Source organism: Trichophyton benhamiae, assembly GCF_000151125.1.
Source record: "Trichophyton benhamiae CBS 112371 chromosome Unknown contig01293.0, whole genome shotgun sequence".
NCBI lineage: Eukaryota > Fungi > Ascomycota > Eurotiomycetes > Onygenales > Arthrodermataceae > Trichophyton > Trichophyton benhamiae.
In genome coordinates, this window is record NW_003315113.1 from 2020052 (window position 1) to 2043266 (window position 23215).

General features: G+C 46.2%; 12 protein-coding genes across 12 annotated transcripts; 6 read left to right on the forward strand and 6 right to left on the reverse strand.

Moving 5' to 3' along the window:
- Positions 1 to 230: 230 nt before the first annotated feature.
- On the reverse strand, positions 231 to 966 carry ARB_04674 (uncharacterized protein; the record flags this gene model as incomplete). The annotated part of the gene is made up of 4 exons (XM_003017744.1): positions 231 to 307; positions 404 to 651; positions 781 to 834; positions 890 to 966. 4 exons carry the CDS (start codon positions 964 to 966, stop codon positions 231 to 233), a joined length of 456 nt encoding a protein of 151 aa, XP_003017790.1.
- Positions 967 to 1337: 371 nt separating this feature from the next.
- ARB_04675 (uncharacterized protein) lies at positions 1338 to 2535 on the forward strand (the record flags this gene model as incomplete). Its single annotated transcript, XM_003017745.1, has 3 exons — positions 1338 to 1583; positions 1759 to 2283; positions 2389 to 2535. 3 exons carry the CDS (start codon positions 1338 to 1340, stop codon positions 2533 to 2535), a joined length of 918 nt encoding a protein of 305 aa, XP_003017791.1.
- Positions 2536 to 3721: 1186 nt separating this feature from the next.
- On the reverse strand, positions 3722 to 4498 carry ARB_04676 (toxin biosynthesis ketoreductase, putative; the record flags this gene model as incomplete). Its single annotated transcript, XM_003017746.1, has 1 exon — positions 3722 to 4498. The coding sequence occupies one exon, from the start codon at positions 4496 to 4498 to the stop codon at positions 3722 to 3724; it is 777 nt and encodes a 258-aa protein (XP_003017792.1).
- A 1205-nt stretch (positions 4499 to 5703) lies between these two features.
- On the forward strand, positions 5704 to 6159 carry ARB_04677 (uncharacterized protein; the record flags this gene model as incomplete). The annotated part of the gene is made up of 1 exon (XM_003017747.1): positions 5704 to 6159. One exon carries the CDS (start codon positions 5704 to 5706, stop codon positions 6157 to 6159), a length of 456 nt encoding a protein of 151 aa, XP_003017793.1.
- A 50-nt stretch (positions 6160 to 6209) lies between these two features.
- ARB_04678 (uncharacterized protein) lies at positions 6210 to 7232 on the forward strand (the record flags this gene model as incomplete). Its single annotated transcript, XM_003017748.1, has 1 exon — positions 6210 to 7232. One exon carries the CDS (start codon positions 6210 to 6212, stop codon positions 7230 to 7232), a length of 1023 nt encoding a protein of 340 aa, XP_003017794.1.
- Positions 7233 to 7897: 665 nt separating this feature from the next.
- ARB_04679 (uncharacterized protein) lies at positions 7898 to 8893 on the reverse strand (the record flags this gene model as incomplete). The annotated part of the gene is made up of 1 exon (XM_003017749.1): positions 7898 to 8893. The coding sequence occupies one exon, from the start codon at positions 8891 to 8893 to the stop codon at positions 7898 to 7900; it is 996 nt and encodes a 331-aa protein (XP_003017795.1).
- A 1171-nt stretch (positions 8894 to 10064) lies between these two features.
- Positions 10065 to 10999, forward strand: ARB_04680 (uncharacterized protein; the record flags this gene model as incomplete). Its single annotated transcript, XM_003017750.1, has 2 exons — positions 10065 to 10637; positions 10706 to 10999. 2 exons carry the CDS (start codon positions 10065 to 10067, stop codon positions 10997 to 10999), a joined length of 867 nt encoding a protein of 288 aa, XP_003017796.1.
- Positions 11000 to 11110: 111 nt separating this feature from the next.
- Positions 11111 to 12445, reverse strand: ARB_04681 (uncharacterized protein; the record flags this gene model as incomplete). Its single annotated transcript, XM_003017751.1, has 2 exons — positions 11111 to 12143; positions 12234 to 12445. 2 exons carry the CDS (start codon positions 12443 to 12445, stop codon positions 11111 to 11113), a joined length of 1245 nt encoding a protein of 414 aa, XP_003017797.1.
- Positions 12446 to 13137: 692 nt separating this feature from the next.
- On the reverse strand, positions 13138 to 13971 carry ARB_04682 (uncharacterized protein; the record flags this gene model as incomplete). Its single annotated transcript, XM_003017752.1, has 1 exon — positions 13138 to 13971. One exon carries the CDS (start codon positions 13969 to 13971, stop codon positions 13138 to 13140), a length of 834 nt encoding a protein of 277 aa, XP_003017798.1.
- A 310-nt stretch (positions 13972 to 14281) lies between these two features.
- On the forward strand, positions 14282 to 15046 carry ARB_04683 (uncharacterized protein; the record flags this gene model as incomplete). The annotated part of the gene is made up of 1 exon (XM_003017753.1): positions 14282 to 15046. The coding sequence occupies one exon, from the start codon at positions 14282 to 14284 to the stop codon at positions 15044 to 15046; it is 765 nt and encodes a 254-aa protein (XP_003017799.1).
- An 88-nt stretch (positions 15047 to 15134) lies between these two features.
- On the reverse strand, positions 15135 to 19504 carry ARB_04684 (uncharacterized protein; the record flags this gene model as incomplete). Its single annotated transcript, XM_003017754.1, has 2 exons — positions 15135 to 19293; positions 19389 to 19504. The coding sequence occupies 2 exons, from the start codon at positions 19502 to 19504 to the stop codon at positions 15135 to 15137; spliced, it is 4275 nt and encodes a 1424-aa protein (XP_003017800.1).
- A 654-nt stretch (positions 19505 to 20158) lies between these two features.
- On the forward strand, positions 20159 to 22628 carry ARB_04685 (uncharacterized protein; the record flags this gene model as incomplete). Its single annotated transcript, XM_003017755.1, has 4 exons — positions 20159 to 20542; positions 20617 to 21545; positions 21599 to 21917; positions 21987 to 22628. The coding sequence occupies 4 exons, from the start codon at positions 20159 to 20161 to the stop codon at positions 22626 to 22628; spliced, it is 2274 nt and encodes a 757-aa protein (XP_003017801.1).
- Between the last annotated feature and the right edge of the window lie 587 nt (positions 22629 to 23215).

Genomic DNA, 23215 nt, shown 5'->3' on the forward strand with positions numbered 1-23215 from the left:
GGATTAATTTCAAAGGAACATAAATGGAAACATTTTGGAATTTAATTATCCATCTGGTGACGCCGCCTAAGTAAGCCCACCCGTTGGTTTCGATTCGTAGCTAGCATACACCATTGATTGTCTTGGGACATGAATGCCGAACAACTTTTGAGAAGCGCTGTTCATCAAGGCAAATTTCAAGGTGCAAGACTCCAATCCAACCGCCAAACCAGCAACTGCCCGCGAGCTGCTTATTTCTTGGCCTTCTTGACACCCTTAACCTTAGCCGTGCCTCGGAGCTTCTTAGCTCTGATCTTGCTGCTCTTGCCTATATGGAGAAAAAGGGTGTGTCAGCCATAAACCCCCCGTATGGCAGAAAAAGATCGCTGCCTTCTACTAAACTTCTTGCGGTAGGGGAACATACGTTGTTTTCTGCTTGGTCGCTCAATCTTGTCGACAGTGCCATAGCGGACGAGTCTGTAACGGGGCTCGAATTTCTTCAAGGCCTCAGTGGAGTCATAAATAAGGGCGAAGCCGGTGGTCTTTCCACCACCATAGTGGGTGCGGAGGCCAAATACTGATATTTGGTCCTTGTTGGCCTTGTAGAGTTCTCCAAGTTTCGTCCGCAGGTCATCCTTAGAGATGTTTGCGCGGTTAGGATGAAGGATGTCACTATTTCCCAAAAATAACGCCCTTGTTAGCTGACTGTATGCTATAATGCAAACCTCAGATGCGCAAAATTGGTCGACGCTTCGAGACCCCGCCGCCTATTCATTTTCGAATGTATCTGCGCCTTCCTACTATATTTCCTCTGTTTTCTTCTCTCCTGAAATCTTCCTCATAACCTCGAGCGGGCTATATTGACTATGCCGGGAGCGTGGGCGTGAAAACATAGAAAGCAGTCACTTACACAACCATCTGCTTTCTGCCCAAGAGCGGGTTGCGGATGAACTTGCGAGTCCGCAGGGTAACGGGAGCGTCAGCCATGATGTCGGAGCGTGATGCGAGAAGGCCTCCGATGGACGTTAAACAGAATCTTCAGAGCGAAGAAGATCCGTGCAGCGTTGGTCGATGGGAGGCGTTGTCGATTGCTGCGGTCGAATGTTTTGTCGCTGTCGTCGAACTTTTGACGATTTAATTTCGATTTTTTTTTACGTCCTTGCGTTGGTGTGGGCTTTCGGTTAGGGCCAACCGGACACGGTTAGATTGGCTTAGGTAAGCGTTGCAACCAACCACCGTAACTAAAGCTCCATGAACGACACGAGAATTCGCGACCAGAGACGTTTGGTCGACAACTACTCCGTACGAGACGATGAGATAGATTGGAGTGGAGCAAGGCAGCCTTAGCCATGGAATCGATGTCCCCCGATGAAGCATCAGGCCTCAGATTACTCGCTGCGCAGTATTTCCAGGCAGTCGAAGTGCAGAGCCTGCGTTTTCCACCAGGCAACGTACTGCTAAAGCTACCGGTGCAACAATGGATCAACCGGAATATGTTCTGTGAAGACACGGTATGGCCTCTGCCGCCGTTGAACTACCGTACTCGAGTTCTTAAAATGATCTTGTCGACAATTGAGGAGTCTTTCACTGACCCTGAGGAGGATGTACGAAGTCCGCAACCCCCCTTTCTTCCCACCCATATTCCCCTTCATGATACGTCGACAGAATTACATATCTTTCCCATGAATCCCCGTTATCTTCCTTCAGTTATGCATTCTTAACTGTTTGCTGCCTCAGACCCTGACCGGTGAAATTTTTCTTCTCCTTTTTTACTCATAGGAGATCCTAGACGATCTCATGACAAGTTGGGGTATTCTCATTTCTCGCCCTAAGCTGTCACCGCTTGAACAAACCCAACAGTTGTCCTACATCAAGTACACACCGCCTGTGGTACTGGATTCCAAACACGACGAGAGCGTTATTACGCTAGAAAATCGAGGGTTGATCCTTGCTGCTGGAACTACTGGTTTTCGGACCTGGGAAGCCGCCTTGCATCTCGGAACATTTCTTTCCACTCAAACTGGCAAAGAGTTTATCAGTGGAAAAAACGTTCTTGAATTAGGAGCGGGAACAGGGCTTGTATCTATGTACTGCTCAAAGAGCCTTGGCGCTAGCAGAGTAATAGCGACAGATCGGGATCCAGCATTGATTGCGAATATTCAAGAGTGCATTTCTTGGAACAAATTAACCTCGAAGAAGATCACTGCTTCTATCTGGGAATGGGGTACTCCACTGGAATGCCCTGATAACGTGCAGGACAATGGACAACGCGTCAGCATTGACACCGCATTAGGGGCTGACCTGGTATGCATAGTTGAACCATGCACTTTTATAAAGAGATTTTGAATAGATCACTAATATCCATGACGTGGGCATGGCTCCCATTGCTGTCCACATGTCGAACCCTAGCTCTATGACTTGGACTTGATACCACTTTTTTTATCGACCCTGCAGGACTTGTTTGATAACTATTATCTCAAGGAGTTCATCATTTCAGCCACACTTCGTAACCAGGAAACTCTCAACGCGTTCCTCAGCGCCTGCGGTACGAATTGACCTTTTGTCACCTTCGCGTTTATGCGCGGTTGGTTACATCTGCTAACTGTGTTTGTCTCTTGCTTTCAGCGGCATCTAACCTACTAGCAAGCCAGGTCGCCTTTGAGTCTCCCCCAGAGGGGGCCCAGGATGGATTTTTTCACAGTACTAGTATCCCTATCCTAACATACAAAGTAACATCGCTGCGCACGATCAAGTTAGACTAAGACCTACGTGATCTAACTTCTATCAGAATTAGCAGTATGTCCGCTCTTGATGGTGTAACATATCTTCCTCATTTCTAGCTTGCTGCCTTCTGTCACTATTGCCCTACTGGCGTTTTGAGTAAACTCACTTTTATTACAGGTGTTAAATAGCATCAAACTCTCAGAGCAAAGTAGGTCCACTAGCTTTTCCATAAATGCCATATACATTTACTTTATATCCTGTCTCTAATGTGCTGCACATTTTCCATCTACTGAGATCCCACCATCTGAGGAAGGGAATATCCTACATACGGTAATTATTTGAAATAGAACCTGTTACTTCCCCTTTGACGTATTATTATCATGTTGTACTCCCATGCACTACGCTATATATCCTGTCTCGTAAGCTCACGAGAATTTTCACCATTTTCATAACCTTCCTAGCCAAGGAAATATCACAGTACACAACGGCTTGCTACCCCACACTGGCCTCATGTATCACCGATATGTTGTGGGCTTTAGAGTTATTAATATATGGAACCTGCATATAACTAGCTGGTGCTACATACGGATACATACAATTATTATTAGTTAAATGTATGGCCTTTCAGTCTCCTGTTAGTTGGTTGACAAGATTTTACGCACGTTGCATATTACGTTACAGCGAAGCAATGTCAGGGCACTGCATAGTTACAACCAACGACGAGTTTAAGCGGATGGTCCATTTACTATTCAAGGCCTTTGGTGTAATGGTAGCTTGTGGTGGTATTTTACTCTCAAAAGTCAAATATCTGTTTCTGGCGTTCGAGAATGAATAGTTAACTGGTTAGGTCAACGAATTAGTTAACCACTTAGCAGCATCTCTTTCCTCGAACAGTTTAAAGACTTATTGGTAATACATATCTCCATACCCAAGGGGAAAGGCTCTGGCGAGTTCATGTACCATCTTTGGCCATACATATTACGGCAAGGGGTTATCAAATCTAGCCTCCACCTGTTAACTACCACGGAATCTCCACTCCAGCCTGAGTTACAAACTTCCCAGAATATTTAACACGGGTGGCCTCATCAATGACTGTAATAATGCCTTTAACACTTTCTTCCAGAGTGTCAGGGGGCCCGCCAGCATAGTTCCATGCCTTCGCCATAAAGTCGCCCATCTTCGTCTGTACCCATCCCGGGTGAAGCGCTACGCTAACAATTCCGCTCTGGGCCATCTGGAGATGAACTGACTTCGCAATATAGTTGACTGCAGCTTTGCTCGGGCCATATGCGCCACCAGGGAAAGGCTCCATTTGCCCAATGGATCCGACAGATGAGGAGAGAACGATGAACTTTGACGGTAGCCCTGTTGCGCCATTTCCCTTCTCCAGTAGGTCTCGGACTGCTTGGAGAACCATCAGGGGCCCAATGGTGTTAATCTCAAAGCACTCCCGCAGATGCTCGGCGGCCATTTCAACAGTCGGCATTATAGCAGTGACATGGCCAGCAGCGCATATCACAGTGTTGACGTGGTTTAAATCGCCCGCGGCAATATTGATACGTTCGCGAATGATCTGTGGCGTGAGTCTCATAGAGAAATCAAGTTGAGCAATCCGAAGAACGCTATTCTTTCCCCTGGGAGACTGGTTCATAGCTTCCAGAAGGGCAGAAGCACTAGATTCGTTACGAACGATGCCGATGACAGTGGTGGAGGGACGGGCAATATATGCTAGCGCGAGACCCAGGCCAATGCCTCTACTGGCACCAGTGATGATATATATGGTGTTAGGAGCCATTGCAACCGCAAAATGCAGCAACTTGAACGCTGGGTAGGGGTTATTCTAATTTTTTGACTGCCAGACAGGAAAAGTGGGAAATGGATACGGGGGCAGGCTGGTATATATAGCATTAATCATGTGCCTAGCGGCAGGAGACTATTGGGCTGATAATATTGTTCGCTGCCTTCATGGCTGGGGTAATAAGCTCGAATATACGATTGGGCCGTAGGATTCGGTGGTCGTTTACCATCCATGGGTGCTTTCTGCTTCCATACTTGAAGGATTTCCACTATCCACAGAGAGAAACAATTAGAGTTTCATATAGCTATGAACGACGGGGTATCACGTGATTTAATTAATCAGCACTCTTTCGCTTGGTTCAAAGTGCGTTAAGTTTTGTTGGTTTAAGGTTAACTAACTAACTATGAGTTAGTGAGTCTCTCTTAGTTAATGTTAAACCTTAAATTAGTTATAGTTTTATTTTTATTTCAAGGTCAAGGAAAGGAATTCCTCCAGCCTGCAAATAGAATGGTTTCAAGTGTGAGTCCGACAGCCACAATTAATTCCTCCCTATACAGCAGTTGGTCTGCAGATTTTGAAACTTGAAACCCCTTAATTTGTAGGAATTAGTTAGTTGACATTCACGCTTGTCTGTCGATTATCTCCAAGACCAGCGGTGCATTAATGGATAGTGGAAGGTTAGTACTCTGCTCGATCTCACAAGTTATTGGAAATGATAGCCTTATACTAACTACCCATGTTTCTAGACTTTCATTATGTCGTACTCCTCAAGACTCCAAGGCTTCTTGGTATGTATATACCTCCACGAGAACTGGAAAACGTATGTGTTAAACAGTTGCGCTTCATAAAATTATGTGGAATACTTATTTGGATATAAGGGCTGTGGGCTATGAATTGTGGTTTCTCTTTGCTTGGCTGACTATGGTACAGGTGAAGCGGGGTTTTATATACTGTAAGCTCTCTTATTCTCCTCAGTGCCACAGATACGACCTAATATTCACAGTGAATACAATAGACAGAACTGCATAGCCTGTCACAAGGAAGCAGGCCCCTCACTTACATCCTTATAAAAGAGCTGCCGCTTCCAGTCCTTGCTTTTGGAGTACCTATCTCTGCTGCTTTATATCGTGGGTACTGAGATCGAATATTGCTCCGCGAGTGCATCTGGAGCGTGAACATCAGCCATATTTTTTTTTTTAAAGATGCTACTACGATGGCACAGTGTTATACCTCTCTTTCTTGCTATGACTGTAGCCTTTCCAAATACATATCGCACTGTTGTTGAAGATCTTCCTGCTATTCCTGAAGGATGGGTTCAGGGGAATCCCCCATCCCCCGAAACCTCCGTTCGCATGAACTTGGCTGTGGGCCAACAGAACACTCGTACATTTGAGCAAATAGTTCTCGACATTTCAACTCCAGGTCATCGAAACTATGGCAAGCACTTGTCCAGGAGGGATCTGAAAGGTCTTCTCCGCCCACGCCGGGAGACTTCGAACTTAATATTATCCTGGCTTGAAAAATCTGCGTCCCTAAACGGTCAATTGTGGACGATGGAGACTGGATACATTTTGTCATTTCAATTTCCCAAGCTGAAAGGATGCTTCAAACCCGGTTTTATCACTTTCATGACGTACAAGACCCAGGAATCTCCATGATCAGGACTTTAAAATACTCTGTCCCATCTCGTCTGGCGCGCCATGTTTATATGATACAACCGACTACGAAGTTCGGGAAACCAAAGAAACACGCCAACTCGATCGCTAACCTACAAGCCATCTATTTGTCTACTAATGCAACCGAAAATTGCAATGCTACGATAACTCCAAGATGTTTACGAGAGCTTTACAAAATGGGAGACTACGTAGCCAAGCCGGACTGCAGAAATGTCATTGGGGTCTCAGGCTATCTGGACCAATACGCCCGATATAGCGACTTTTACAAATTCCTTGAGCTCTATGCACCTGAAATGAAAGGTGCTAACTTTTCTGTGGCACACATTGGAAACGGCCAAAATCTACAAAACTCCACCAGAAACAGCATTGAAGCAAGCCTAGACATTGAGTATGCTCTTGGTCTATCGAATGCATCAGCAGTGTTTTATACAACTAGTGGTAGAGGCCCCCTTGTTCCGGATCTTGATCAACCTGAACAAGAACATAATTCAAACGAACCATACTTGGATCAATTGCATTACCTTCTAAGTTTACCTCAGGAAGCACTTCCTGCAGTCCTCTCAACATCCTACGGAGAAAATGAACAGAGCGTACCTGAAAGATTTTCCCATGCAACTTGCAACCTATTTGCTCAACTAGGGGCCCGAGGCGTCTCGGTTATTTTCAGTAGCGGAGATAGTGGTGTCGGCTCATCTTGCTTAACAAATGATAAAAAGAAGATTACCCGCTTCAATCCTACTTTCCCAGCCAGCTGTCCATTTGTCACTTCTGTTGGCGCAACTTTTAAAATCAACCCTGAGCGAGCTACTGGGTTCTCATCCGGTGGATTTTCAGATCGCCATTCTCGTCCAGGATACCAAAATGATGCTGTTCAGCATTATTTGGATAAACTTGGAGATCGGTGGAAAGGGCTCTATAATCCTAAAGGGCGTGGAATTCCCGATGTCTCAGCCCAAGGGGCCAATTTTGCGATCTATGACCACGGAAAAGTGATCATTGTCTCTGGAACAAGGTTAGATGTCCATCCTCAGTTCCAGAAATACTTTCGGGTGTAATGTAACTAGTTGTGTTATAAGAATCCAAATTACTAACCTCTCCAGTGCATCGGCTCCCGCCTTCGCCGCCATTATTGCCAATCTCAATGCCATCCGTTTACGCGCCAATAAGCCAGTCCTGGGCTATTTAAATCCTTTCATATACGGAAAGGGTAGGGAAGGGTTTACAGACATTGTTCACGGAGGATCGAAGGGGTGCGTTGGTTATAGTTCAACTAACAGGAGCACTCCGGCGGTGCCATATGCAAGCTGGAATGCCACCGAAGGTTGGGACCCGGTAACTGGAGTCGGAACCCCTAATTTTCGAATCTTAGCTAAGATAGTTCAACATATGGAATAACCCGATAGTAATAATATATAACGATGAGCTTTGTCCTGATTTACTGATGTTTACAACGACAGAATATGCCGAGGGCTTGTGGCTTGGTTTCTTGTATGATTCTCCACATTCGGCAATCTTGCATCGAATGATGACTATACGTAATAGTCGATGGATCACTGGTGATATTGCACTCTCGGGGCATACGCATTTCATATAGAATTGTGAAATCGTTAATCATGTATCTCTATTTTATCAACAAAAATGCTCTAAAAGTGATGGAAAGACGACATTTCAACACCTTTAACAAATGAAATACACTTAATCGGCAGGCAGGAGGATAGTCCTAAACGGGCCCTTTCCATGGATCCGCATCTCCCAATTTCTCAACAACCAGGCCTGCGCTGCCTGGATTCTTGAAACCAGCAGCCAGCTGACGCTCATAACTGATCTGACGAAGGCGCTCTGCTTCCTTAGGGGTAAGACGGAGATATATTTCAACACCAAGTGCGTGAAGCATAAAGGATATCCAGATAGCCGTACCAAAGCTGAGGTTGAATGCTGCACCAGCCGAAGCAGGGTTGCTTAGGTTAAGTGAAGCAGGGACTGGAACCATGATGTTTGTAGAGTTTGGTGCGGAACATTGCGGGAAGAGCTTTGCTAGCTTTTCCAAAGCATTAAGTGCATCTGAAGCACCATTTAAGAAAGTGAACCGGACTTGATCGCATGACCACACGTCGTGGCGTAGATTCGGGAGGGCTCCAAGAATAGACGCAGAGATGATGAGGCAGATTCGGATGGTAATGATACAGCCCATGTAGAACATAGTGCGTAACATCCAGGCACGATGTTGTTCGAGTTGTTTGCAGCGGATGTTGTAGAGTGCGAGGCAGAAGGAAACTGTGCAGGCTATGACAAGTGTAATCACAGCAGACTGGATATCCACGCCACCACCAAAGGAGTGTTCCATAATCATAAGGGCGCCAGCGTGTGAAATCAAAAGCAGGATAAAGATGATGTAGCCATTGATACGGTGGAACAATATCCACTTGTGTCGAATGATCGGAATAAATTGGAAGATGACAAGAATTCCACATGGTAGCACAGCGGCAAGATGAAGAAGGAGACCAACTTTATCACGGCCCATGCGCGTGAAGTACCATTGACCAGGAACAGAATCACTCTCAAAGACGTCAAAGTTCAGGAATGAGAAACGAGCAAGAGTGAATCCAAGGAGGGCTCCAGCAAATATAAACCAAAGAATAAAGTTGTATCCTTTTTTGTACCCTATTGAGTTGTGTACGGTAGAGAAGCCTTGAAGGAAGGACTCTGCAAAAGTCATATTGAACGGTATAGGTAAATGGGGGTTGTGGGCTATAGTATTGGGGTGTTGGAGATCGAGTGCAATTGAAGCTCTTAGAATCTCACTGCTAGAGACGGGTGGATAACTGCTTTATATCTCTCGTCCTTTCTGAACCAACTGGCTTGGCTTAACTCGATCACACTTCAGAATGATAAGGGGAGAGAAAAAAAAATTAATACAAGAAAGGCTGAGCAGATGGCATTGGCGTCGTACCACAAGCAAAACTATGCCAAGAGCCGCTTCGGGTTTGAGGGGACTAGGCGTGAATCCTCCAGATTCATGCTGCTTATTTTTCTTGGTTGGAAAATAAGTATGAGTGGTTGAAGCGTTGAGATGATCAACCTAGCTGCATATAACACGAGCACGGATGGCCGTCGATCATAGAGCGCTGTTTGACGTAAATATGTTTCGGCTCCTTTCACTTTTCACTCTCGCTGTTGTCTGACCTGTAATTAAAGCAGCATTTGTCAGATACTGCTCAAGGAAATTGTTGGCGCTTGCGAGCCCCAAAAAACTGTCAGCGGGCAGCAGAGTTGTATAACTGAGTTAGGTGGCCCAAAGTGTTGGCTAGTGGGCGGACGGATCCCTGTCGGAAATCGCCAACATAGTCGTGTTCTGGGTCTCCTTGAACCAACGAGCAGCCCGAGAAGTTGGAGGGCATTCATCCACTTTCGCAATGCGTCAATAATCAGCCGCTATGGCAGCGTGGGTGAGGGATGCATGGTACGTCCGAAGCGGCGCTCGGCACGGAGTTTAAACAGGGAATGCGCCCGCAGAGGTGGTGACAAGCTCTTATGATTGCTGTCAAAGAAATGATAGACCGGAGTTACTCTTATTCATACCTGTGCGGAAAGTATAAGTATTCCGTACCCAATGTTGTTATTTTAAGCAGTTGGTCCAAGCCACCGATGAAATGACTCAGCCTTTGCTTCACGTGATTCATATTGGCGGCAAGGATAAATGTCTAGCCGCGAGAAATTACATAAGCAGTTACCTTACCTTAGGTAAGCTCCAGCCCGACGTTGTATCATCACCAACAAAGACCAACCAACCTGTAGGTGCCGACATTTACCATACTACTCAGCAGCACTTGAGCACTGGGTTTTGCTACCCTGGTTTGCTATTCGTTTGATCTACCAACACTTTCGTCATGGCCTACGAAGAGCTCCGTGCTATGATTCGGGACTTGCACCAGACTCTAGATCAGAAGCATGTGGATAGAACGGCCGCGCTCTTAAGCCGTGCAAAGCGAGCACTTCTCCAGCTAAATGCTCTCATTCCCACCAGTTCGACCCCTCATCCACTCATCTCCCTTGCTCGTGAAATCCTCGAGCTTGGTGCCATCACATCAATACGCCAGAAAGATGCCCCTTCCTTTACTCGATATTATCAGCAGCTACAGCCCTTTTACGACACTGAAAGGCACCTACAGGCAGCCTTTGCGGAAGATGCTAAGATAAACTTAAAAACAAGCCAACGAAGCAAGATAACCGGGCTTTACTTGCTGTTGCTCTTGAGCATGGGAAACAACACTGAGTTTCACACTGTCCTGGAAGGCCTGGTCGTGGAAGCATCCTTGAAGGGCCATCCCGTGGAGACTGACCCGTACATTAAGTACCCTGTTGAGCTGGAGAGGAGCTTGATGGAAGGTAGCTATGATAAGGTCTGGCGTGAGACTAAGTCTGAAAGGGTTCCATCAGAAGACTTTGGGCTATTCTCATCAGTACTTCCACCCCTTCCATCTTTCGTTACTTTCAGTCTTGGTAACAGACGCTAACTTCCCGTGGATAGATACTTGTTGGTACCATCCGAAGCGAAATTGCAGACTGCTCTGAAAAGGCGTACCCATCGCTTCCCGTGTCTAACGCCAAAAATCTATTGTTCCTCGACTCCGAAGGCGCCGTTGTGGAGTTTGCTAAAGAACGAGGGTGGACTTTGAAAGATGGGCGGGTATACTTCCCTAGTCAACAAGACCAGGAGGAGCAGAATACTCCTCAGAAGACTGGCAAAGAAATCACATTAACAACGGGGTCTGTAATCGAAAATACGATCGGATACGCCAGGGACCTTGAAACTATAGTTTAACAAGTAAAAAAAGAAAGAAAGAAGAAAAACAGATACCATTTTTGATATTACACTTCTCGAGAACTAAGCTGTGAATGTCAGTAACTTTCATTTCTCACGGCCACCATTGTATCATGTTTTATCTCTCTCGTTCATTCGGGCTGCTTCCTCATCATTTTGTATCTTGGCTTCCCATATGCAAATCCTTTTATCATAGAAGCTGCTTGACAAGCATAGCAGTTTAGATGGCTCGTCGTAATTCTGCCAGACATCTGAAGCATAATTCATGCTTTCATGTTCTGTGAACTGAGCAATGATGTTGATACCCCATGTACTCCCAGCCTTTGGGTGCCTCGAATAATGAACTACACTGATTACACGGGCACCGCCGTGCATACAACTAGCAAGGATAAGATAGCTAGTCAATGTTCCCTGCGATCTCTCCACGGAATTGTTCTCAACTCGGAGAAGTTTCAGTCTCCAAACCCCTCCACCGAGATTTAGGTCAGTAAGTATTTGTCTGCGAGCTCCAAACTGATAGACTCGAACGTGTTGATCATAGCTTCCTGTGAGAATAATGGCCTCTCCATCTTCGTTGCATAGTGGCAAGATTGCAGTGACCCCACCTTCATGATAACGTCCCCGGTCATTCATCGGAACAGAGTCGATGTCAAAATCTGGGTCGTTCGTAAAGGTAATTTTCCGAACTTGATTGAAATCATCTCCACTGAAAAGAGAAAGTTGACCATCGTATCGCCTTTGAAATGCTAAATACCATACTTCAATTGGCATACCTTCCACGCAAGTTTCTTTTATCGACTCTTGTTCAATCGTAGGGTATGCATCATGCTTCCGGAAAACAGAGATCTGTCCATCAGAAAATGAGACGGCAAAACCAACAATAGGTGCTACACTATCGTCCACTTCTACAGGAAAGGGTGGAATCCAAGCCAGGAATAAACTGAGCTTCGTGTCGTCATCGTGGACTCTGAGGGTATTCAGAAGACATAGAGAAACTTCCAGTCCTGCGCTTTGCGGGTGTTTCTCAATTTTATATAAAGACACTTTTCCTGCACTCAATGCAACAGCAAAGAGGGAAGGGTCGTGTATGGAAAACTGGAGGTCAAATACGGCATGGGAGAGCGACAGCCGTTGAATCTGGCAGCTGGACGCTGTGAGTGACTTATTTCCATTTATAACGAAATTGCTAGGAGCTCAGTGAAAGGAAGGCGACACTGCTAGGGGATAAACTTACAGGCGATAAGTCTGGGTATCTAGTTTGAATAACTGAAGGCTGCCTGAGCGGGACGACTCAGGAGACGATGCATTGGCATCAGATTCATCGACTGTCAAGAGATATGTTCCAATTACCAGGAAATTAGGGGCCGTGGGACAAAACTGGAGACAACTGGGAGGCTGGTCGAGAAATATGGTAGAGATGCTGCTGGGGTTTGTGGTGGTGGACATTTCGTGAAGAGTTATGAACGTGATATGTTAATATTTCTCCGTTACTTTGTCGGCAAAAATTAGTACGGAAAAAGGAGGTCACTTGTTATATATGAGGGTACTTAACTAACTTGTTAGTTTTGTTATCTAGTTGATTAACTGTCGTGCGACTAGTTAAATGAACCAATGGTGAGTTAGCTGACAATTGATTTTGGTAGTTAATTAGTTAGTTAGCCGGGGGACGCGGGTAACTCGCGTTCCAGAAGTCAGAAATAAGAATGACGCTGCCGAAATGGAAACCTATCCTGTAATCAAAACTGCTATCTAGACATCAAATAGCTGAACCTACGCACAGTAATAGAGTGATCGGGAAGTGATGCAGTGACCTGCCTTGCCATCACCCAAAATGATGAATTTTTTGTCCATGACATATATTATCATAAAAGAAAGATTCGCAGTATTGAATTCCGCTGAGGAGATATGGTCGCAAGCTCTCCGATAGTATGTTCAATACTACTATCCCGACATTGAAATATGGGGTTAAGCTGCTAAATATCAGTTCTCGTTGCAGTATATAAAGACGGTGAGATGGATACGAGAGTGCGAGATACTGGTGTATCCTACTTTTCGATTTCTTCGTTTAGCAGAAACAAAAGCACCCTAGTCTTTCATACAGACGAAGTCATCAGCATAAACTGGGCAGAAGTGATACCTCACGCTTCTGGCAGTTCCTTCTTGACCATGAGTAGTTCACACTCAGCTCGAAGCTCTTTAACCCCCTTAACTTCACCCCATTTTGAAAGCAGTGACTGTATCTCGCTCCAATCTTGCTCAGCGTCATCTCTTTTCCCGGAGTCCAATAATCGTTTCAACCGTCTTGGGGAGTCCAATGCCCATAACACGGTTGCCTTTTCGGGTTTGACTGCTGCTTCATTCTGTATCGCGTTTCCCCGTGTTGGTTTATTGGTAGATGGTCTTAGCTCTTGTTGCTCTCGAATAAGTGACATTGCTGTCTCTGCAATAAATCCAACTGCAGGAGCTAGTGTTTTTGTCATTAAAACAGGAGTCCCTTCCTCCTCCAGTATTGACCTCATTTTCCCGATAGTTTCAACAGCTTTTATAAGCTTCGAGTAATTGTCATAGACTAAGGCCTTTCGTTCTCCATCCAGAGTCTTGATGTCGCTGACAAGGGAGTTTTCAGCCCGTAATATAGTAGCCAAGGATGAGGTAGCGAGTAAATGGGACACATAGCCATCTGGATCGAAATTTGGGCTGTCAAGCTCACTGTTCGAGATTTGGTTTATGGGACGTGCGCCATCTGGTGTAGGTGGAACACTCCTTGCCCTTGATTGATTTGAGGGTTCAGTTCTGCCTGGGTGCAGGTTATAATAGTCTCGTAAGGCAGCCCTGTTACGTCGTAGAGCATTACTTGGAAGGTCTGTTCTGGGAGCGAAGTTGGCGCTTTCGACCGAAGGGCGGCGAGATGATGCTGGTGTCGGGGATCGAGCGGACGCTATTGACGGGCGAGGAGAGGATACCGTTGACATTATAGAGCTAGGAAGCGTTATAAAGTTATTCTTTTAGAGTGCATCATCCAAAGTATAATAATGCTTGTTTGTGCTCCGGGAGGATGACGCTGGATGTTATGTAGGAATGTAGGTCAGTAGTAGCCATCAAGGCAGAAGTGGTTTGTTAGTAAGTAGTTCAGAGTTGTGGTCCGTGCGTAGTTGGTAATTATGTACGTAGTTGGTTAACTGACTTAGGTAAGCAAATTACCTAACTTGCAACCCTTTTGTTTGACTTCGCGCGTACATCCAGCTCCCGTTGTTTTGCATCGCATCATTCATACAGGAGAAGATGACACCAGAGCCACATGCCTACATAAAGAAACACCTATTGAGTACGAGGTCCCTGCCAGTTTCTGAAGTATGGCTCTCAGAGCTGCTTGCTACCCAGCGACCTGGAATCACGCCTCTTCCAGCTCTAACTCAAACGGCATTGTTCCGACTACTTGCCTCTGACTTTACGAGATCACTTGAGATACCAGTATCGAACACAAGGCACGTACTGCCTACAGATATCTCTAACGCCAGCATCAAAGAAAGGCGTATATCTGGCCCTGTTCCTGTCCAAATTCTTGACATAGAAGACATAGGAAGCAGCGTATGGAGCCAGGTGGAAGCCATTGAGAGGATTGAGAGAGGTGAATCAATTAGGGGTAGAGAAGTTATTAGAACGGTGCCACAGGCCGTCCAGGTTGAAGAAGGAAACAGTCCCGTCAATACTACAGGCGAAAGCGCAAGGCAATTGGCTCCCTCTGCCAGTTCTGGGCAGGAGCATTCAAAACTAGGGGGGCCGCATCGCCTCATACTTCAGGACTGCAGAGGCACTAAGGTGGTAGCCATAGAGTTGAAGCCTCTACGTGCAATAAAGTTAGGGGAAACGGCAATTGGAACGAAGCTACTGATCACTAATGCTATTATCGCTCGCGGAACGGCCCTTTTGGACCCAGAGTGTGTCACCGTCCTTGGAGGTAAAATTGAAGGGTTAGACCGCCAATGGAAAACTGGCCGGAAAGCTAGACTTCTATCAGCATTGAACCCGCCTGAAACTATCAGTTGAACAATCCAGTTAGCCCTGGGAATGGCCGTTACATTCTGAATATTAATTACTCTTAAAGGCAAAATCCACCGGGTCAGACGGACCAGCTTCAAGAACAACATTGGATCAACTCGTCCCAGCCATTTTTAGACCAAGGCGCTACCATAACTCCGCTTAATGCACTTTTCCTTGTTCCCACCAGTGAATATGCCTGGCAAAGAGCCTCAGCGTCGAGCTTTCCACGAGGCGGAATGTTGACAAGTGCTGTTCGAACAGCCATTTCGGCAGCGTACCTTTCAGTAGACACTGAAGAAAGGGCCATCCAGCCTTGTGGCTGGCTTGGTGATGTCATTACCGACAACGTGGCTTGCTTCAGCATTTCAGAGGTGCGCATTGCCTCTGCTTCTGCCTCATATCTTAGAGCGGGGATGCTTGCTAGCAGCTTCACAATTTTTCCGATGCTATGAGTATCTAGATCAGTCCTTGCCCTCATGGCTTGGAGATCCGACTCTACAGCCTCAATGGTGTCCTCATCCGTATCTAGAAGGCCAATGACTCCTAGCAGAGTGATAGCTCCCACGTGTTCTGGGTATTTTTCAACACACTCGAAGAGTTGTTCTCGAGCAACTAGCCTCTCCTCGTCTCCGCCCTTTGCCCACAGTACCTGCGCAAGCAGGCATGTAACATCTGGTGAATTATTAGCCCCTTGAATCGCATCACGGAACATCTCAATAGATTCATCCATTCGACCAAGATAGTAGAATGCCAGGCCAGCTGTTAAATGGGCTGATAGTCTAATCACTTGATATAGTCCACCATGGTATTCATGTATCCCTTCTTCTACCATCAAATTTAGTGCTGTTTCTGCACTGTCTGCAGCTTCTTTATATTCAAGGCGGCCCAGCTGTATCCGCGCCAAGTCAGCAGACGCTTGAGCATACTTTAGCAGCGAACTGATGGACTCTGTTGACTCATATGCTGCTTCCACCCCTGAACACACCGTCTCTAAGTCTGAAATACAGTCTTCAAGGTCTCCGGTCCGTTCCGCAAAAAGTGATGAGAGATGATAATTGAATAGTTCAGAAGGGTCCACGGAGCGCAGCTGACGTAGGCCAAATAAGGGTTGGAGTAGTTGAGCTGGTGTAGCTTCGGGACTACTACTGATGTCATCAAACATAGACATGGCATATTGCTGCTTTGCAAAAGCTCCATTCGAATTCCCAAGCCCAAACGCGTGTGTAAATAGTTCCCTTGCCTCGACAGCATCTCCAATAAGTATGGCCAATAGTCCCTGGCCTAGCCAGGCATTTGAGTGATCTGGGTCAGCTGATTGCGAGCGAGTGAACGCTTCATTTGCTAATTGATAATCATCATTTAGGAGATAAAATGCTCCAAGATTAGCCCATACGAATGCATTCCGCTCGTTGAGATGAAGACTGCGAACAAACGCATGCTGGGCTACCTTTGGGCTTTGTAACGCAGTAGCAATACCCAGTGCATTCCAAAAATCAGCATTGCCAGCTTCAAGTTCGATTGCCTTTTTAAAACACCGAGTTGCAGCTTTGATGAACCCTGTCCGCTTATTACTTCTTGGGCCTTTCAAAAACGATGATCGTTGCGTGTGAGCTCTATACTCTGCCCAGCCTAGGTTATACCAGGCTAATGCCTGGGCGTGGGTATCTTTTGCGGTAGCAGATAGCGCATACTTGAAGGCTAGAATAGTTGCATATATGGAGATCACCTGGGCCGTTTCGTTACTACCCAGCAAACTTTCAAACAATATGTCAAAGTTCTCCCCAACTCCGTCAAGGTTGGAAAGAATATTGAAAGCGGTAACGTCGCAGGTCGTTTTGAGTACTGCCCTAAAAGGTGCGAGTGGTAAATGTGATGACTTGTTGCTTATCCAGGAAAATATAGAGAAGGCATCGCCAATTGACTTCCATAAGTTGAATCCGTTAGGATGATAATTTGTAATAGATAAGCCGGTCTCGATTGCTCGCTTCGCTGTCTCAGTGGCTGCCCCAAAAAAACCGGACTCAGCTGCCTTCCATGCACTCTCAGTTAGAGTTTGTAGCAATGCAACAGATACCCCAAACTCCTCAATTCTCAGATGTGTGACATCTTCATACATCATTATTGCCTGCGCATAATTCCCGAGCTCTCTTTCTAAATTCGCCATCATATACTTAGAGTACCATATTTGCCCTCGTTCAGACTCCGGCAAAGTGCATTCCAATGATTGCGCATTCCGGAATGCTCTGGTGGCCGCAATGTATCGCCCTGAGTTATAATAGCTTTCACCCAAGCCCACCCAGCACTGGTAATCATTGGGCGATATTCTTAGTGCCGTTTGAAAATGGACAATACTCTTTGCGTAGAGTTGTCTGTTTATTTCAACAACACCTAAGACAGCGAAAGGCCAACTATAGCCAGGCCTCTTGGATCCTGGAGAAGGCTTTGCTTTTCCTGAATCCACAACTCTTTGCGCAATGGCCTCAACCAGATCCCAGTCACCTTGAGCAGCGAAATCTCGTGCTAAGCGCTCAGCTGCCATTATCTCAGAAGATGAGAGTTCCACGGCCTTATGAAAACATCTCTGGGATCTCTTCTTATCCTTCTTGTAATCGGCATAATACACCCCAAGGCTAGAATAGGCTGGTGCATAGTTCATATCTGCCTGAATGGAGGCCAGAAACTTGGAGTAAGCGCCATTGCGGTTTTTCCTTGCTGAAGGGGATGGATCCAGCTCCCACTCACAAAAACCGATGCGGTATAAAACTTCAGCCCTCAAGTTATGCCAGCGTGAACCCGGGCATTGAACAAGGGGCAAGGTTTCCTCGAACCCTTTCAAGGCAGCCGCCAGTTCCCCGTTTTGGACCTTGCACCAGAATAACTCGCTGCGGACCTTGGCATTATTTTCATCTCTGATCAATGCCTGAGCTAGTAAATCCTTAGCGGCAGCAAAGTCGTGGCTCTCCTCCAGGATCAGCCCTAGCCCGAGAAGGCAGCTATCTTCCTGGGGCTTCCTTGAAAGTATATCTTGAAATATGGCTTTAGCTTCCGGGTGATGTCTTGGGGACTGATGTGGGATTAGGGCAGTAGCAAGCAAGATGTTCAATGAATCATCAGTGTTCTGGAGTTTAAGTCCGGTGTCATGTCTTATTGTAGAGTTGATGGCCAAGCCACTCCGAGAGACCTTGATAACCGTCTGGAATTCCCCAAGATGAGAATATACCACCCCCATGATTCGATGAGCCAAGACCGAATCAGAAGCTTGGTCTAAACCCTCTGACATTATTAATAGATGATCTGCTACCATATATTGGGCCTCCATTTCAGGGTTCTCGGTCGTGTTCGTTCTCTCAACATCATTGTATAGGTTTTGGTAAGGAAATGGGGAAAGGTTAGTATAGAGAAAGCCATTGAGAATCTTACTAAGGCCATGGTCGGGAAACAAGCGGATGAAATCCCTAAGCAGGGTAACATCTAGACTAGAGAGATCTTCGGTGTCGGTCCAGTCGAATGTAATTCTCCAAGCCAGCTCGAAGGGGTGTTTGATAATTACCATATCGCGCGCTGCCTTCACAACCAATTCTCTGCCTGTGGGTTTCTCTTTGGAAGGAAGAACGCGAAGGTGGTCATAATGTCTCTGAAGCAGCTTTTCTTCATAGTAACGGCGTGTCTGGTCATCATGTACCCAATCAATAATCCCTTGGTATAGCTCGTTGAGTACACTGCGGTTGAAAGCTTCACGTTTTACTTCAGTAGTAACCTGATCAATCCTTGCGCCTAGCCTAGTCCTACGCTCACCTATCTCACGATTGATGAACTCTTTCTCTTCCTGCTCGGCAAGCTCGGCTACACGCAGGTATGTCTCTGAAGGTCTAGGGGCCAACCCCTCTACACACTTGTAGATCGGGCTAGTGGGTAGCCGTAGTTGAAGGGCATGGATATATTGAAGCTTCGACCCATGTAATTTCACAAAGTTGATATATTTTTCCAGCACTCCATGAGCTCGGCCATACTCCTCACTAGCAAAAGGGTTAGTCATTTCATCATCATACTTCAAGAGGTATAGCGGGCATGCATACGTATCCGCAAAGATACTACAGAGGCGCTCTACAGCTGTCGCATACGCCTCCAACTTTTTCCGGCCCTGTGACTCGTAGAGCGCCACCAGGCCCTGCCAGGCAGTCTTATCGCTATCTTTTATCTTGATAGCCAACTCATACGCCTTTTCAGATGCATCGTACTCGTTAAGCTTCTCTCTGGCTAGGCCTAAGAAGATGTGCCTTATAAGGTTGCATTTGAATCAGCAGTTGCATTAAGTAGCGACAGGGAACGAACTACCGCAGCAACATACGCGTGATAGTTTTTGGGATCCTGGGTGCAAAGCTCAGATGCCTTTACAGCTGCCTGAGAGTAATCTCCTGCATCTAGATCCACCCTGATTGCCTTCAAAGCGCTTTTAGGAGCCATGGTTCCGTGGGCTGGCTCGTCTTTTCTCACCCTTTGGAGAAGTAATTCTCTAACTAGTTAGTTAACCCTCTGAATCTCAGGTCCCACCTAGTCCTCCAGCCTGGTGGTCTTGGGTCCTAGTGCATGGTCCCCATGAATACAAAAGTATGGCAAAAACGTTTGAAGCTGAGATGTTAGTTTACATCTCGAGTTGCCCTCTCAGGTCAAGTAAGTTCACTAACTCGTTCGAGGGTTGATGCTTTGTCATGTGGATTTCACGTGGCACCTCTAAAACATGTCCAAGACCGCTTAGTCACTGCGTCATCGGTGGAGCCCCAAAGCAGTAAGTGTCCACGAGCTGGGCTGCGCGAAGGTCACTCGGCACTTCCGGTGCAACCGCCAGTTTCTCCCTGCCCAGGAGAGACTGTTTCCCGTCCTCTCCATTTCCTTCCCTGCCTACGCAGTATATACGCGGCGGTGAGATGTGGTGCATGATATAGGATATTCTCTGTTAGTTATTCGTTAGTTACACCTTTTGTTTGCTCTGTTTTTCTCTTTCGTTTCGTCTCCTAAACTACTCTGCTCCCACTGCTGGTCATCGAGTTGAGCTCGTCCAGCTGCCTGCTCAACCAAACGCCCTTACCTGCCAGCCTTGCTGTGTGAACGGGACGACCGATGGCCCCTCTCAGACTCCGAGTCGAAGGGAATGTTTTCCGTGACCCTCACAACCGAGAAGTCATCCTAAGAGGAATTAATCTCGATGCAACAGCGAAATATCCCAGAATTCCCGATGTTCCGTCACACGAGGTCAACGGGTTCTTCGACGCGGACGATGTCTCCTTTGTAAATAGACCATTTACTCTTGAAGACTCGCACACACATTTCTCTAGGCTAAAGAAATGGGGGTACAATCACATCCGGTATGTGTTTACGTGGGAGGCAATCGAGCACACTGGACCCGGCCAGTATGACGAGGAGTGGATTACATTCACCATCGAACTACTAAGGATTGCAGGATCGTATGGTTTCTATGTATATATGGATCCACATCAGGATGTGGTAAGTAACATATTCCATGCTTTGAATACAGCTCCTGTCCGTGTATGATCTTCCGGCTAACTGTCATTTACTAGTGGTCTCGTTTCTCAGGTGGTTCTGGAGCACCGTTATGGACACTGTACGCCGCCGGGCTCGATCCACGAAATTTCCATGATACGCAAGCTGCCTTAGTCCAAAATACGTATCCGGATCCTGCTGCGTTCCCAAAGATGATCTGGAGTACCAATTATACTAGACTTGTCTGCCAAACGATGTTTACGCTGTTCTGGGCTGGGAAGGACTTTGCCCCAAAAGCAATAATTAATGGGATGAATATCCAGGACTATCTTCAAACCCATTTTATTGCTGCCTGCAAGCATCTGGCGGTCAGAATACACGAGACAGGGGAGTTGGAAGATGACGTGGTGATTGGATGGGAGAATGTTAATGAGCCTCATAGGGGTATGATTGGAATACCGGATATTTCTGTCATTCCAGCCGATCAACAATTGCAGCTTGGGACGTCTCCCACCGCATTTCAAGGAATGATGACAGGCTCAGGATTTCCTTGTGAAGTGACGCAATGGGAGTTTGGTACATTCGGTCCACATCAAACAGGCAGGACGTTAGTTGATCCAGAAGGAAAATCAGTCTGGTTGAAGGTCGACCGTGCCGATCAGTATGGATGGAAAAGAGATCCGCAGTGGAAGGTCGGGGAATGTATCTGGGCGCAACATGGAGTTTGGGACCCTGCTACGCTTACTCTTTTACGGAGTAATTACTTTGGTACCCACCCCAGAACTGGACAGGCCCTCGATTATGAAGGTTTCATCAATACATACTTTCTAGAGCATTATCGAAAGTATCGTGATGCTCTACGTAGTGTTCATAAAGATACCATTATGTTCTGTCAGCCACCGGTCCTGGAAATCCCACCCACCATCAAGGGAACTGTGGATGACGACCCCAACATGGTCCACGCTGTCCATTTCTATGACGGACTTACCCTGATGTCAAAACACTGGTGAGCTAATGTCATGAAAAACAGGCCAAAGTTTTCCATTAACTCTTCTATAGGAACAGATATTATAACGTTGACGTAGTGGGTATACTACGTGGAAAATACTGGATTCCGGCCTTTGGACTTAAAATTGGTGAAACTGCTATTCGAAATTCCTTTCGCGACCAGCTGCATTACCTCCGCGAAGAAAGCTATAAAAACATGGGCAATCATCCGCTTTTGCTGACCGAAACAGGCATCCCTTATGACATGGATGACAAGTATGCGTACAAGACCGGAGATTATTCTAGCCAAATAAGTGCCATGGATGCAAATCATTTTGGTATCGAGGGCTGTGGAGGAAACGGGTACAGTCTCTGGACTTATGCTAGTGAGGTACGAGAGGTTTCATATATGATCCCGATCTAAAGAACTAGGCATTAACTGTTTCTGGAAAATAAATAGAATTCACACAAGTGGGGAGACAACTGGAACGGCGAGGATCTTTCAATCTACTCCCCGGACGATTTGGAACTGCCAATCGCGAAATCCCTAGAATCCGGTATGACTCTGTTGGACCCCTCCTCTCCATCGTTTTCACAGAGCAGAGCCGACTCACAAGCTATTCGGGTTGAACCGAGTAATTTGAAAGCAGCTCTTCCTGCTGCCTCGATTACCCCAAAGCCCCAGCTAAAAGAAAGTGGAGAACACCGGGGATTTCGTGCTGTTGAAGCCTTTGTACGCCCTGGCCCAGAAGCTGTTCATGGTCGTATAACGAAACATGGCTTCGATCTTCAGAACTGCACCTTTACGCTATCCTTGACTGCCGACTCGCCTACCCCCTCCGGTGCACCGACTCTCATCTTCCTTCCGGAATTGCACTTTCCAAAGGACAAGTCGACTGTCACTGTAAGTGGAGGGAAATGGGAGATTTTCTCTCTGGAGTTCCAGCACGGAAGCATTCAATTCTTGAAATGGTGGCACGCCGAGGGAGACCAGACCATACAAATTCACGGTGTCAAACGCGAGCTTTCCGCCATCGTCAGTCCACATGACGACGAGGGATACATTGAGCAGTGCAAGCAACATTCATGCATTGTGATGTAAAATCGTTTAGATCAGAGCTTGGTTGATATCTTCCAGAGTTTGTTTCGGTTTTCCTCCTTTCTATCTGGTGCTTTCCCCTTGCTATCTTTTTCCCTTTTTACCTTTCACGTTCCGACATCTTTCCTTCCATCATGTGTCTTGTATATTTGTCTTCTACACTGTTTCTAGCGTGAGTGTGATAGGTACATACGGATACATACTTGATGAACCACGCGCAAGATGCAGCAGGCTTTATGGTATATTAGGGTACTCCGTAGCAAATACCGTCTCTCCAACACGTCTCTTCACTGTTTCTTCTCGGTGAAATCATATTTTTGGTGCGGATTATAATATGCATATTTATTATTCTTCCCCATGATTTTTGCGCCCAGTATATCCATTCATAGTAATGGTTCTGGCTTAGTTAAATAAACACTTTTGACGTCTTACTAACCAAGGAGGATTCGGTTTATAACTAAGTTACTAGTTATGTAACAGTCTAGTTAATCTCACTAATATTACATTGTAAACAAACAGCCAACGGGCTCCGATATAAAAATATTAGCCAGTAGGTAACTATAATCCTTCCCAAAACCTCACTTCTTCTA